Source organism: Pseudophryne corroboree, chromosome 3 (genome assembly GCF_028390025.1).
Source record: "Pseudophryne corroboree isolate aPseCor3 chromosome 3, aPseCor3.hap2, whole genome shotgun sequence".
In the NCBI taxonomy this organism is placed as follows: domain Eukaryota; kingdom Metazoa; phylum Chordata; class Amphibia; order Anura; family Myobatrachidae; genus Pseudophryne; species Pseudophryne corroboree.
Window position 1 is genome coordinate 477,565,045 of NC_086446.1, and position 16,268 is coordinate 477,581,312.

General features: G+C 47.0%; 1 protein-coding gene across 1 annotated transcript in view; it reads right to left on the reverse strand.

The window, feature by feature from the left end:
- The window catches only part of CACNG1 (calcium voltage-gated channel auxiliary subunit gamma 1), a 135,727-nt gene extending 119,706 nt beyond the window's left edge, over window positions 1–16,021 (reverse strand). The window contains exon 1 of the mRNA XM_063960830.1: window positions 15,676–16,021. Coding sequence (XP_063816900.1) covers window positions 15,676–15,916 — 241 coding nt within the window. The 5' untranslated portion in view covers window positions 15,917–16,021. The remainder of the gene's footprint in view (window positions 1–15,675) is intronic.
- Between the last annotated feature and the right edge of the window lie 247 nt (window positions 16,022–16,268).

Consider the following 16,268-nt stretch of genomic DNA (forward strand, 5'->3'; position numbering starts at 1 on the left):
GAGAGAACTGTTACTCCCTGTGGGTATGGAGAGAACTGTTACTCCCTGTGAATGTGGAGATGCTGACTCCCTGGCATAGGAACCAGCTCTGTGGTTGTTTGACCACCCCAATTATTTTTGCTTCTGCTATCCACGCCTATGCATGGCATTTTCATGGATATTTGAGCACTCTCAGTCATTAAAAAAAAACCTGACTCTAACGCCCACTTGTGATCTTGACTCACGGAATGTAATCAGTGCTGCTAAGATTTTTATGAGTAAATGAAACTCACTGATATTTTAGCAGGTGATATGTATGATCACCATAGTGATTTGTGTATGAGGTATATGTGTGGACAAACATGGAATGTGCCTAAAAACAGTCTGCCTAATGCAACCACATCTCTTAAGTACCAAACATATGTTCTCTTTGGGCTCACAGCTTTTGGCTGTCAGTTATCATTGGCTGCCAAGACTTTGAGATTATCCATTGTTAAATTGTATTTAAATCATTACTCAATGAATGTAGCACCTGCTAGGGCACACCATGACTTAAACTAGACTAATAATAATAATAATAATAATAATAAATGTGCTATGAAAATTATAATAGTTAAGGGGGAGATTTATCATAGCTTGGAAAGAGGTAAAGTGGAGAGAGATAAAGTGGAGAGAGATAAAGTGCCAGCCAATCAGCTCCTAACGGTCATCTTACGAGCTGTGTTTGAAAAATAACAATATGTCCACTTTATCTCTCCCCAAGCTTTGATAAAGCTCCCCCTTAAGGAGAGCAGAATGGCAATAATTGGAATGGAGAGAGTTAAACCTCCTTGGCTGGGGGTGGAGCGACATGGGATGATAGGTTATGGGCCAATAGGAAAGTTTAGGGGTGGTGTTAGTGGAGAAATCTGGCTGTGTCTGGGTTGTACTATTGTCTCTTCATTTTGCCTTCCCACCCTCCCGCCCCCCTCTTTTAGTTAGTTGCTCTCATTGGTTTTGGTTTAGGGTTGTTAGCAGTTGTTTTTGTTAGCTATTTGGCGGGAAAGAGTGTCAGTGTCAGGAATCGACTTACCAGGCTGTCATCCGTCCGCCGCTGCGGACTCCGTCCTGGCTCCCTGCGGTCACCGGTCGCCTATGCCCCTGCCATGGGTCATCATCTGGATCCTGGGGGTACTGCTGAGACAGCAGGCATGTAGCGCGCCGCGTCCCCGCTGGGCCGCGGCGTGGGCGCCGCCATGACAGTCTGCAATAGCCAGTATGCTGCGGCCAATCCGGTGCGTGGCCGCACCCACCTTTCCTGCACTCATCCAATCCCTGCGTACCATGGGGTATATAGGAGGCTACAGGTACAGCTCACAGGCATCCTGGACTTTGTGTCTATCTGCGACCTACATGAAAGGATCGGTTCCTGTCTCTCCTGAGTTCCTGGTTCTCTGCTAAGAACATTATACTCCTGGTTACTCTGCATTCTCCCGTGGAACTTCAAGGCTCAGCAATACCTGCAACCTGCATAAGGCTTCACACTCATCACCACCTTGTGTGCTTCAGCCTGCAGTTGAAGACAAACTCCAGGTGCGTTCATTTCCTCCACCTGTGACACAGCTTGCTGCTGCCAGTGCCCATCACCTGCACTGTGAGTCGGTCTCCTGCTTATGCTCAGGTTTGCCATATCATCTACTGCCTAGTTTCCCGTTTTAACCCTGCACTGGTTTCCAAGCCAGAACCATTCCATAAGACATTCTGCTCTTCTGATTTATATTCTGGATATTATTTCTCAAATTCATTTATTATTCATTTGCCATAGACTTTCAGATTCATTACTGAGTGATTGACTTTTTTCACCTGTTATTATTATTTCTGCTGCAATAACTGTTATACATCTGCCTAATAAAAATACCTTTGCGCTCATGCGCAGGAACGTTATTCAACCTCCTCGTTTCCTTCCTTCCACCTCCACTGACCCACTAGCGCCCCCTCCGGGGACACAGACCGAACACAATCTGACAGTAAGTCCAGGATCGATGGACTCGGATGGTGGACGGAGTGTGGGGTCAGAGGCCTTGCAAGATCTGGTCTCCCGTCTGGATGGTCAAGAGGTTGCGCAGCAGCAGATGCTTCACTTTCTACAAGGGATGTCTTCCCGATTGGATACACTGCAGCAATCCCTGCCCAGTGTACTTTCACCTACTGTTCCAGTTACTCCAGCACCTGCCAGTGCTGTAAATTCTTCTACGTCGGCTGCATCAGTTCCAGTATCACGCCTGCACCTGCCCGTGCCGAGCAAATATAATGGCAGTCCTAAACTATGTCGCGGCTTTCTCAATCAGTGTGAAATACAGTTTGAGTTATTGCCACATAACTTTCCCACACCAAGGTCCAAGGTTGCCTACATCATTTCCTTACTCTCTGGTTCTGCTCTGAGTTGGGTGTCTCCTCTGTGGGAACGTGCTGACCCTCTGATCAACAACTACTCAGACTTCGTGTCAACCTTTAGACGGATCTTTGACGAACCTGGTCGAGCAACATCAGCTTCGGCAGACCTGATCCAACTTCGTCAAGGTAACCGAAGCATGGGACAATATGTCATCCAGTTCCAGACGTTGGCTGCAGAGATCCAGTGGAACAACCAAGCTCTGGTAGCAGCCTTCTGGCACGGACTTTCGGATCGGATCAAGGACGAATTGACAACCCGTGACATTCCTGTTCAACTGCCTGATTTGATCTCCCTATGTATTAAGCTGGACTCTCGCATCCGCGAACGCAATAATGAACGCGCTCGGAGTGAGTCTCGCAGACCAAGGTACATACCTCCTGTACAGTTCCAGTCTCCCTCTTCTGACGAGCCTATGCAGATTAATAGGTCCCGCCTATCTCCTGAAGAGCGGGCAAGAAGAATACGGGAGAGGCTCTGCCTGTACTGTGCTGCTGCGGGTCATCAAATTAACTCCTGCACGATGCGTTCGGGAAACGCCAGATCCTGACTTGTAAGGGAGGAGTCAAGTTAGGATCTCTCAGTCAAGCTCCTTCCCAACAAGACCTCATTCTTCCAGTGACGCTAGAAACCTTCGTTGGGCTCCAGTCTGCGTCAGCATTAGTGGACTGCGGTGCTGCAGGAAATTTTATCACCCAAGCTGCCGTAAATAAATTTCGTCTGTCTACCTGTGAACTTTCTTGTCCTGTATACATTACTGCTGTGGATGGTAGTAGAATCTCTAAGGGGAACATTTCACATCAAACTACCCCAGTGGTTCTGGGAGTTGGATTTCTTCATTCAGAACTGATCAAGTTCCTGGTCATCCCTCAGGCCACCCAGGAGATTGTCTTGGGCATGCCTTGGCTCCAGCTACATAACCCACAGTTCAACTGGACAACGTTGCAGCTTACCTCATGGGGTTCACATTGTCACCAATCCTGCTTAGCCCAAGTGTGTCCCATTAAATCAACCGAAGTAAAGTCACAGCTAAGTCTTCCAGCAGTTTATCAAGACTTCGCAGACGTCTTCTGTGAAAAGGCTGCTGATATTCTGCCGCCCCATAGGGAATGGGATTGTCCCATCGATCTCCTTCCTGGCAAGAAGCCACCTAGGGGGCGCACCTACCCTTTATCTGTTCCTGAAACAGAGGCGATGAGTAATTACATCAGAGAGAATCTCCAGAAAGGATTCATCCGTCCGTCATCATCACCCGCTGGTGCAGGTTTCTTCTTTGTCAAAAAGAAGGATGGAGGACTGCGTCCATGCATTGACTATCGGGGTCTCAATGACATTACCATCAAAAATAGTTATCCTTTACCACTCATTACCGAACTTTTTGATAGAGTTAAGGGGGCCCGCATTTTCACCAAGTTAGATCTCCGCGGTGCCTATAATCTCATCAGAATCCGGAGTGGTGACGAGTGGAAAACAGCTTTCAACACTCGAGATGGCCATTATGAATACCTGGTAATGCCATTTGGGTTGAGTAATGCTCCAGCGGTATTCCAACACTTTGTGAATGAAATTTTTCGAGATGTGCTGTATAAATACCTCGTTGTCTACCTAGATGATATTCTTATCTTTTCTCAAGACCTTCCATCTCATCGCCTACAAGTCTGTGAAGTTCTCCGACGTCTTCGTGAGAATCGTCTCTACGGGAAACTATCTAAATGCACCTTTGAAGTTCCCTCTATACCCTTTCTGGGTTATATAATCTCCGGATCGGATCTTCAGATGGACCCGACGAAATTGGAAGCCATTGCCAACTGGTCCATTCCAACTTCCCTCAAAGCTATCCAGCGGTTCCTGGGTTTCGCCAACTACTATAGAAAATTTATTCGAGGATTCTCCACTCTCATCGCTCCTATTACCAACCTGACTCGGAAAGGGGCAGATCATTCCAACTGGTCAGAAGAAGCCTTGGCAGCCTTCCGGAAAATCAAGCTAGCCTTTATGTCTGCTCCAGTGCTGTCACAGCCAGATGTCGACAGACCATTCGAGTTGGAGGTAGACGCCTCTACAGTTGGGGTAGGTGCTGTTCTCTCCCAGAAGGGATCTGATGGGAAAGTCCACCCGTGTGGATTTTATTCTCGCAAGTTTCTTCCTGCAGAAGCTAACTACTCCGTGGGAGATCAAGAGTTACTAGCAATCAAGCTGGCTCTCGAGGAATGGAGATATCTCCTAGAAGGGGCCAAACATCCGTTTAACATCTTCACGGATCATAAGAACTTGCTTTATTTAAAAGCAGCCCAGTGCCTTAACCCTCGCCAGTCCAGGTGGGCTATGTTTTTCTCACGTTTTAATTTTAAGCTTCATTTCCGCCCAGGTTCACAGAATGTGAAAGCCGATGCATTATCCCGATCCATGGAATCTGAAGAAGGAACATCTGACTCTGTGCCACATTCCATCCTGAGTTCCGTGGTTTTCGCTGCCTCTCAAGTCTCCCCAGCTCCTCCTCCTGGTAAGACTTTTGTTTCCTCAGAGCTCCGTCCCAAGTTGCTATCTTGGGCCCATCAGTCCAAGTTCACTGGTCATCCTGGTGTCCTGAAGACATTTAAGTTCCTTTCCGCATCATATTGGTGGCCAAAGATGAAAATGGACATCCAGGATTTCGTGGCATCCTGTCCTAAATGTGTGCAGCACAAGACTCCTCGTCAGTCACCAGCAGGTCAGTTACAACCCTTGTCTGTCCCTAGTCGTCCTTGGTCTCATCTGTCCATGGATTTTATCACTGACCTTCCATCTTCTCAGGGACATAATACCATTTGGGTTGTAGTGGACAGATTCACCAAGATGGCTCATTTCGTTCCCCTCCAGGGTCTCCCTTCTGCCCCGAAACTTGCCCAAATCTTCATACAGGAGATTTTCCGCTTACATGGTTTACCCTCTGAAATAATATCTGATCGGGGGGTACAGTTTGTAGCGAGGTTTTGGAGGGCCCTCTGTTCTGCCATGCAGGTAAAATTGAAATTCTCGTCATCATACCATCCTCAGACGAATGGGCAGACAGAGAGAGTCAATCAAGAACTTGAGACTTTTTTAAGGTTATATGTGTCATCTTCCCAGGATGACTGGTTCAATCTGCTCCCGTGGGCCGAGTTTGCCCATAACTTTCGATATCATACTGCCACTGATACGACACCATTCTTTGCAGTTTATGGGCAACATCCCCGTGTACCTGAATTCCAAGAGCTTCCTCATATGGATGTTCCAGCTGCCACTTCTGCACTAACTCAGTTTTCAACCATTTGGAAAAAGATTCACGTTTCCCTCAAAAAAGCCTCCAGTCGATATAAGATCTTTGCCGACCGCAAGAGACGTGCGGTTCCCTATTTGAAATCTGGGGATCGAGTTTGGTTATCAACCCGCAACCTTCGTCTCAGGGTTCCTTCCATGAAGTTTGCACCACGCTTCATTGGTCCTTACCCTATTGAGAGTGTCATCAACCCAGTAGCTTACAAGTTGAAATTACCATCTTCACTTCGTATACCTAATGCCTTTCACATTTCTCTCCTCAGACCTTTAGTTCTAAACCGCTTTCAGAATACTCTTCCAGCAGGTCCCAAGATCCGAACTCAGCGGGGCGTGGAATTTGAGATCAACAAGATTCTGGACTCCCGTTGCCGGTATGGATGTCTCCAGTACCTGGTCGATTGGTGCGGTTATGGCCCAGAGGAGAGAAGCTGGGTGAATTCATCTGATGTCCATGCTCCTAGGTTGGTCCGTGTTTTCCACAGCACTCATCCCTCCAAACCACGTGGGTGTTCGGTGTCCACCCCTAAAGGAGGGGGTACTGTCAGGAATCGACTTACCAGGCTGTCATCCGTCCGCCGCTGCGGACTCCGTCCTGGCTCCCTGCGGTCACCGGTCGCCTATGCCCCTGCCATGGGTCATCATCTGGATCCTGGGGGTACTGCTGAGACAGTAGGCATGTAGCGCGCCGCGTCCCCGCTGGGCCGCGGCGTGGGCGCCGCCATGACAGTCTGCAATAGCCAGTATGCTGCGGCCAATCCGGTGCGTGGCCGCACCCACCTTTCCTGCACTCATCCAATCCCTGCGTACCATGGGGTATATAGGAGGCTACAGGTACAGCTCACAGGCATCCTGGACTTTGTGTCTATCTGCGACCTACATGAAAGGATCGGTTCCTGTCTCTCCTGAGTTCCTGGTTCTCTGCTAAGAACATTATACTCCTGGTTACTCTGCATTCTCCCGTGGAACTTCAAGGCTCAGCAATACCTGCAACCTGCATAAGGCTTCACACTCATCACCACCTTGTGTGCTTCAGCCTGCAGTTGAAGACAAACTCCAGGTGCGTTCATTTCCTCCACCTGTGACACAGCTTGCTGCTGCCAGTGCCCATCACCTGCACTGTGAGTCGGTCTCCTGCTTATGCTCAGGTTTGCCATATCATCTACTGCCTAGTTTCCCGTTTTAACCCTGCACTGGTTTCCAAGCCAGAACCATTCCATAAGACATTCTGCTCTTCTGATTTATATTCTGGATATTATTTCTCAAATTCATTTATTATTCATTTGCCATAGACTTTCAGATTCATTACTGAGTGATTGACTTTTTTCACCTGTTATTATTATTTCTGCTGCAATAACTGTTATACATCTGCCTAATAAAAATACCTTTGCGCTCATGCGCAGGAACGTTATTCAACCTCCTCGTTTCCTTCCTTCCACCTCCACTGACCCACTAGCGCCCCCTCCGGGGACACAGACCGAACACAATCTGACAGTCAGGTTCTCTGTGTTTGATTTTGTAGTTGCAGTGTTAGTCAGTTTTGATGCTGTTTAGGTGCACTCACCTTCGTTGACTGTTATATATGCTGGACCACCCTACAGGGGACAGCGTCATCACCCTTCAGGGTGGGTAGTCATGGAGGTCTGAGTGGATACCTGTTTTAATGGTAGTTTGATTGTTTCACTGATTGGGTTAGCTTAATTAGCTTGGGGTTTTTGATATTGGATTTCAGCCGTTCTTTTTTCGGCCACCATACTCTTTTTCTAAACTATCAAAATTAATCTAAGATTACAGGTTTTTCTAGTTATTCGATCATAATAATAAATAGCTAACAACTTTCTGCCAAAATACATGTCTCGGTGTCATTATTTTATAGTATAAGTTGGTTTGGAAGGTTTCACTGTCATTAGGGAGGAGCAGCCCCTCAGCCATTAGGAGGTTTATGTAGTGGTGGCTCTTGGCTGTCTAACTGGTGGCTGAAGCCCTTAAGGTGATGGCCGGAATTGTACTTCTTTGTCTTTACAAGTTGAGTCTCCCAGATCCAAAATCCAAAATAGTTTGAGTGCGACTGAGATAATGTCACCTTTGCTTTCTCATGGTTCAATTTACATCAACTGTTTCATCCACACAAGTATTAAAAATGTTGTATAACGTTCCCTTCAAACTATGGGGGAGATTTATCAACTTTTGGAGAGAGATAAAGTGGAGAAGCAACCAATCAACTTCTGTCTTTTTTTCGCATATCCTGTAAAATGAGAGAAGCTGGTTTGGTTGGTACGTTACCTCTGTCCATGACTTCATAAATCTCACTCAATGGGGGAGATTCAAATGTTTGAAAAGTCGGTTGGGTGTCTGTTTTTTGCTGTCTATTAGATAGGAAAAAACAGGCTCCCAACTGACTTTTCAAACATTTGAATCTCCCCCAATGTGTGTATGAAACATAACTATTTCACATCTACAGTAGACTTGGCTCCCATGTCACACATAGTGATATATCCCCCTGGACATATCATTATGGTATGCAAAACATTTAAAATCAGGTATGGTAGCCATTGTAAAAAACTTTTACTGATCATTTTTAGAAAGTGTACGAAGACACAATTTTTCTGACTTTGGCAAAATTAATTTATATACGCAATATTGACAATATTACTCAGGCACCACGATCTATGAATGCATTTCATGTAGAGTTGGCAGTGGCATGTATTTTTACTGGTTACTGTACATTTAAAATAAATAATACTACATCAAACTTTTTTTTTTTTATGGTCTATTCTGTGAGCATTATCTGTAACATTGGGTGTAGTATGTGATGCCGGCGGTCGGGCTCCCGGCGGCCAGCATACCGGCACTGGAATCCCGACCGCCGGCATTCCAACAGCTGGGCGAGCGCAAATGAGCCCCTTGCGGGCACGGTGGCGCGCTACGCGGGCCACGCTATCCATTCTCCCTCCAAGGGGGTCGTGGACCCCCTAAGGGAGAAAAGCTGTCGGTATGCCGGCGGTCGGGATTCTGGCTTCGGTATGGTGGCCGTCGGGAGCCCGGCCGCTGGCAACCTGAAGACCACCCCTGTAACATGACTCCTCCAGGGAAACTACTGTAGGCATTGTAATAAAGTGGCGAATACAGTAATACAGTCATTGTGGAGTGTGGGTGAAAGTCAGATACTCCCGGATCCATACCAAATACACAGCAAATCCGGATCCACAGAAAAATCTGGATTCATACTAAACACTAGTGATGTGCACCGGACATTTTTTGGGTTTTGTGTTTTGGATTCGGTTCCGCGGCCGTGTTTTGGATTCGGACGCGTTTTGGCAAAACCTCCCTGAAAATTTTTTGTCGGATTCGGGTGTGTTTTGGATTCGGGTGTTTTTTTTACAAAAAACACTCAAAAACAGCTTAAATCATAGAATTTGGGGGTCATTTTGATCCCATAGTATTATTAACCTCAATAACCATAATTTCCACTCATTTTCAGTCTATTCTGAACACCTCACAATATTATTTTTAGACCTAAAATTTGCACCAAGGTCGCTGGATGACTAAGCTAAGCGACCCAAGTGGCCGACACAAACACCTGGCCCATCTAGGAGTGGCACTGCAGTGTCAGGCAGGATGGCACTTCAAAAAAATAGTCCCCAAACAGCACATGATGCAAAGAAAAATGAAAGAAAAAAAAGAGGGGCACGATGGAATTGTCCTTGGGCCCTCCCACCCACCCTTATGTTGTATAAACAGGACATGCACACTTTAACAACATCATTTCAGCGACAGGGTCTGCCACACAACTGTGACTGAAATGACTGGTTGGTTTGGGCCCCCACCAAAAAAGAAGCAATCAATCTCTCCTTGCACAAACTGGCTCTACAGAGGTAAGATGTCCACCTCCTCCTCATCGTCCGATTCCTTACCCCTTTCACAGTGTACATCCCCCTCCTCACAGATTATTAATTCGTCCCCACTGGAATCCACCATCTCAGGTCCCTGTGTACTTTCTGGAGGCAATTGCTGGTGAATGTCTACACGGAGGAATTGATTATAATTCATTTTGATGAACATCATCTTCTCCACATTTTCTGGAAGTAACCTCGTACGCCGATTGCTGACAAGGTGAGCGGCTGCACTAAACACTCTTTCGGAGTACACACTGGAGGGTGGGCAACTTAGGTAAAATAAAGCCAGTTTCTGCAAGGGCCTCCAAATTGCCTCTTTTTCCTGCCAGTATACGTACGGACTGTCTGACGTGCCTACTTGGATGCGGTCACTCATATAATCCTCCACCATTCTTTCAATGGTGAGAGAATCATATGCAGTGACAGTAGACGACATGTCAGTAATCGTTGGCAGGTCCTTCAGTCCGGACCAGATGTCAGCACTCGCTCCAGACTGCCCTGCATCACCGCCAGTGGGTGGGCTCGGAATTCTTAGCCTTTTCCTCGCTCCCCCAGTTGCGGGAGAATGTGAAGGAGGAGCTGTTGACGGGTCACGTTCCGCTTGACTTGACAATTTTCTCACCAGCAGGTCTTTGAACCTCTGCAGACTTGTGTCTGCCGGAAAGAGAGATCCAACGTTGGTTTTAAATCTAGGATCGAGCACGGTGGCCAAAATGTAGTGCTCTAATTTCAACAGATTGACCACCCGTGAATCCTGGTTAAGCGAATTAAGGGCTCCATCCACAAGTCCCACATGCCTAGCGGAATCGCTCTGTTTTAGCTCCTCCTTCAATGTCTCCAGCTTCTTCTGCAAAAGCCTGATGAGGGGAATGACCTGACTCAGGCTGGCAGTGTCTGAACTGACTTCACGTGTGGCAAGTTCAAAGGGTTGCAGAACCTTGCACAACGTTGAAATCATTCTCCACTGCGCTTGAGTCAGGTGCATTCCCCCTCCTTTGCCTATATCGTAGGCAGATGTATAGGCTTGAATGGCCTTTTGCTGCTCCTCCATCCTCTGAAGCATATAGAGGGTTGAATTCCACCTCGTTACCACCTCTTGCTTCAGATGATGGCAGGGCAGGTTCAGGACTGTTTGCTGGTGCTCCAGTCTTCGGCACGTGGTGGCTGAATGCCGAAAGTGGCCCGCAATTCTTCGGGCCACCGACAGCATCTCTTGCACGCCCCTGTCGTTTTTTAAATAATTCTGCACCACCAAATTCAATGTATGTGCAAAACATGGGACGTGCTGGAATTTGCCCAGATGTAATGCACGCACAATATTGCTGGCGTTGTCCGATGTCACAAATCCCCAGGAGAGTCCAATTGGGGTAAGCCATTCTGCGATGATGTTCCTCAGTTTCCGTAAGAGGTTGTCAGCTGTGTGCCTCTTATGGAAAGCGGTGATACAAAGCGTAGCCTGCCTAGGAACGAGTTGGCGTTTGCGAGATGCTGCTACTGGTGCCGCCGCTGCTGTTCTTGCTGCGGGAGGCAATACATCTACCCAGTGGGCTGTCACAGTCATATAGTCCTGAGTCTGCCCTGCTCCACTTGTCCACATGTCCGTGGTAAAGTGGACATTGGGTACAACTGCATTTTTTAGGACACTGGTGACTCTTTTTCTGAGGTCTGTGTACATTTTCGGTATCGCCTGCCTAGAGAAATGGAACCTAGATGGTATTTGGTACCGGGGACACAGTACCTCAAACAAGTCTCTAGTTGCCTGTGAATTAACGGTGGATACTGGAACCACGTTTCTCACCACCCAGGCTGACAAGACCTGAGCTATCCGCTTTGCAGCAGGATGACTGCTGTGATATTTCATCTTCCTCGCAAAGGACTGTTGGACAGTCAATTGCTTACTGGAAGTAGTACAAGTGGTCTTCCGACTTCCCCTCTGGGATGACGATCGACTCCCAGCAGCAACAACAGCAGTGCCAGCAGCAGTAGGTGTTACACTCAAGGATGCATCGGAGGAATCCCAGGCAGGAGAGGACTCCTGTGTAAGGAGGAAATTGACACTAAGGGAGTTGGTGGTGTGGTTTGCAGGAGCTTGGTTACAAGAGGAAGGGATTTAGTGGTCAGTGGACTGCTTCCGCTGTCATCCAAAGTTTTTGAACTTGTCACCGACTTATGATGAATGCGCTGCAGGTGACGTATAAGGGAGGATGTTCCGAGGTGGTTAACGTCCTTACCCCTACTTATTACAGCTTGACAAAGGCAACACACGGCTTGACACCTGTTGTCCGCATTTGTGTTAAAATAATTTAACACCGAAGAGGTGATTTTTTTTGGAATTTGACCAGGCATGTCAATGGCCATATTCGTCCCACGGACAACAGGTGTCTCCCCAGGTGCCTGACTTAAACAAACCACCTCACCATCAGAATCCTCCTTGTCAATTTCCTCCTCAGCGCCAGCAACACCCATATCCTCATCCTGGTGTACTTCAACAGTGACATCTTCAATTTGACTATCAGGAACTTGACTGCGGGTGCTCCTTCCAGCACTTGCAGGGGGCGTGCAAATGGTGGAAGGCGCCACCTCTTCCCATCCAGTATTGGGAAGGTCAGGCATCGCACCCGACACAATTGGACTCTCCTTGGGGATTTGTGATTTAGAAGAATGCACAGTTCTTTGCTGTGCTTTTGCCAGCTTAAGTCTTTTCATTTTTCTAGTGAGAGGATGAGTGCTTCCATCCTCATGTGAAGCTGAACCACTAGCCATGAACATAGGCCAGGGCCTCAGCCGTTCCTTGCCACTCCGTGTCGTAAATGGCATATTGGCAAGTTTACGCTTCTCCTCAGACGCTTTTAATTTTGATTTTTGGGTCATTTTACTGAACTTTTGTTTTTTGGATTTTACATGCTCTCTACTATGACATTGGGCATCGGCCTTGGCAGACGACGCTGATGGCATTTCATTGTCTCGGCCATGACTAGTGGCAGCAGCTTCAGCACGAGGTGGAAGTGGATCTTGATCTTTCCCTATTTTAACCTCCACATTTTTGTTCTCCATTTTTTAATGTGTGGAATTATATGCCAGTATCAATAGCAATGGCCTACTACTATATATACTGCGCACAACTGAAATGCACCACAGGTATGGATGGATAGTATACTTGACGACAGAGAGGTAGGTAGAGCAGTGGCCTACTGTACCATACTGCTATATATTATATACTGGTGGTCAGCAAACTGTGCAAAACTGAAATGCACCACAGGTATGGATGGATAGTATACTTGACGACACAGAGGTAGGTAGAGCAGTGGCCTTCTGTACCGTACTCCTATATATTATATACTGGTGGTCAGCAAAATTATGCACTGTACTCCTACTATATACTACAATGCAGCACAGATATGGAGCGTTTTTCAGGCAGAGAACGTATAATACTGGTGGTCACTGGTCAGCAAAACTCTGCACTGTACTCCTCCTATATAATATACTGGTGGTCCCCAGTACCCACAATAAAGCAGTGTGAGCACAGATATATGCAGCACACTGAGCACAGATATGGAGCGTTTTTCAGGCAGAGAACGTATAATACTGGTGGTCACTGGTCAGCAAAACTCTGCACTGTACTCCTCCTATATAATACTGCTGGTCCCCAGTCCCCACAATAAAGCAGTGTGAGCACAGATATATGCAGCACACTGAGCACAGATATGGAGCGTTTTTCATGCAGACAACGTATACTGGTGGTCACTGGTCAGCAAAACTCTGCACTGTACTCCTCCTATATAATACTGCTGGTCCCCAGTCCCCACAATAAAGCAGTGTGAGCACAGATATATGCAGCACACTGAGCACAGATATGGAGCGTTTTTCAGGCAGAGAACGTATAATACTGGTGGTCACTGGTCAGCAAAACTCTGCACTGTACTCCTCCTATATAATACTGCTGGTCCCCAGTCCCCACAATAAAGCAGTGTGAGCACAGATATATGCAGCACACTGAGCACAGATATGGAGCGTTTTTCATGCAGACAACGTATACTGGTGGTCACTGGTCAGCAAAACTCTGCACTGTACTCCTCCTATATAATACAGCTGCTCCCCAGTCCCCACAATAAAGCAGTGTGAGCACAGATATATGCAGCACACTGAGCACAGATATGGAGCGTTTTTCAGGCAGACAACGTATAATACTGGTGGTCACTGGTCAGCAAAACTCTGCACTGTACTCCTCCTATAATACTGCTGGTCCCCAGAATAAAGATATTTGCACTGCAGCCCCCTGAAACAAAGTGAGAGGATGCCAGCCATGTCCTCTCACTATCATTTCCAATGCATGAGTGAAGAATGGCGGCGACGCGCGGCTCCTTATATAGAATCCGAATCTCGCGAGAATCCGACAGCGGGATGATGACGTTCGGGCGCGCTCGGGTTAACCGAGCCATACGGGAGAATCCGAGTCTGCCTCAGACCCGTGTAAAATGGGTGAAGTTCGGGGGTGTTCGGATTCCGAGGAACCGAACCCGCTCATCACTACTAACCACACAGAAAAATGTGTGCTTGTCTGAATTTAGTGTGGATCCAGCTTATGCTGTATATTCAATTAACAAAATCTGCGTATGTTTGTGTGAATTTACTGCTGCTCTGATTTTGTGTGTGCGCATTTGTGGATCTGGTGTTTTCTGGGTGTGTGTATAAACTTATGGGGTGATTCAGACCTGATCGTAGATGTGCTAAATTTAGCACATCTCCGATCAGCTTCTCTGACATGCGGGGGGACGCATGTGGGGGGGAGACGCTGAGCAATGGGCTAGTCCGCCCTGCATGTCAGGCCCGCCTCCCCCTGCACAGGTGCAAAAGCATGGCACAGCTCCCTGCCAGCTCAGCCTAGCTGCGCTGGTAGGCGGCTATCCGCCACATTCTGGGTCACAGCGTCTGCATGTGATGTCATGCAGACACCGCGGCCCGCCCCAGCAACGGTCCGGACACACCTGTGTTGTCTGGACCATGCCCCCAACGGCGTTCTAACGCCATTGGCACGCCCCTTGCCGCCCTGTGACTGTCAGTCAGGCAGAGGCGATCGCACCAGTGAGATGCTTTTGCATATCACTGGGTGCACATGCACAGTGCGTGAGCGCACTCCACAAAATGCATCAGGCTGCGATTGCTGCTGCGTGTGTGTGTGTGTGTGTGTGTGTGTGTGTGTGTGTGTGTGTGTGTGTGTGTATCTGGCTTTTTGTGTCAGTGTGGATTTGGTGTTTTTTGGGTGTGGATCTGGCCTTTTTTGTATATTAAGTATGGCAAATATGTTTACCCTCTTCTGTCATGTGGGGATTGCAAAGCGCTAACAATCCACAGAATAATGACTCCCGTCCTTGAGAGTTAGCACTGCTTGTTATGAAACTGACAATTTAGTAGTGCCACAGGAACTTAGGGGTACATTTACTAAGCAGTGATAAGAGCAGAGAAGTGAGCCAGTGGAGAAGTTGCCCATGGCAACCAATCAGCACTGAAGTAACATCTATAATTTTCATACTGTAAAATGATACAGAGTTGCTGATTGGTTGATGGGGAAATATCTCTGATGGCTCACTTCTCCGCTCTTATCACTGCTTAGTAAATGTACCCCTTAGGGTCCTATTTAATAAGCCTTGGATGGAGATAAAGTCGACTGAGTACCAGCCAATCAGCTCCTAACTGTCATTTTTCAAACCCAGCCTGTTACATGGCAGTTAGACACTGATTGGCTGCTACTTTATATCCATCCAAGGCTTAGTAAATAGTCCCCTTACTGTGGTTCTGTCCTTTCTGTATATTTTATATGAATAGTTATGTGTGTATGTGTGTATGTGTGTGTGTGTAATGTAGATATAGCATAATATATATATATATATATATATATATATATATATCTTATCTAGAATGTCTGAATAGAAAATTTAAAGTGGATCCTGCGGTCTGTGGGTGTATTCTAATTACAGAATACCGCTAAGGAAAGGCAAAGCTAATACCCACACCTATTACAGTACCTTCTGTCACAGTAATTACGCCCTGATCAGATATACATAAAGGAAAACATACCTCCAGGAAGACTGAGTGGGCCACACACCTTGCTGATCACATCATTCCCTTCCACAACTATTTTCTTAGTGCACAATTTCCACAGCCCAAAATGTGCCACTTCGCAGGGCACGGTGAAATCGTCCACTTTAGGACTCATAACAGCCCAGTGGTTACTCATAACAGCAGCCAGCATCAGGGACACCCCAACCAAGATAATGCAGAAGGTGACCCGAATCTTAAGGGCTTTAAGTTCCATCATTTTGACGACCAGAACTTCGGGATCTTGGCGTGTGCTGGCTGCTTGGAAATTTGTCCCGTTGTCTTCTGAGCTCTGGCAAGTGTGTGTGTGAGTGAGAGCAAGCCTGGGCTGAGATTGGAGAAGTAGCAGGGTGGGCCAATGTCCCACAGCTGTTGGGATCTGTCAGTATATATTACAAAATAGACCTGTTGCTTTGGGTGGGGGGGGGAATAAGGAGATATAAGTCGCTCATGTCTCCTTGTGCTCCTTCTCACTGTAACTTGTAGAATTGTTCTTCTTTGCCAGCATTGACTGTTTGGCTCTGCTGCATAAATAATTACATTGTTGCATCCTGTTTCTGTTTGTGAGTGCA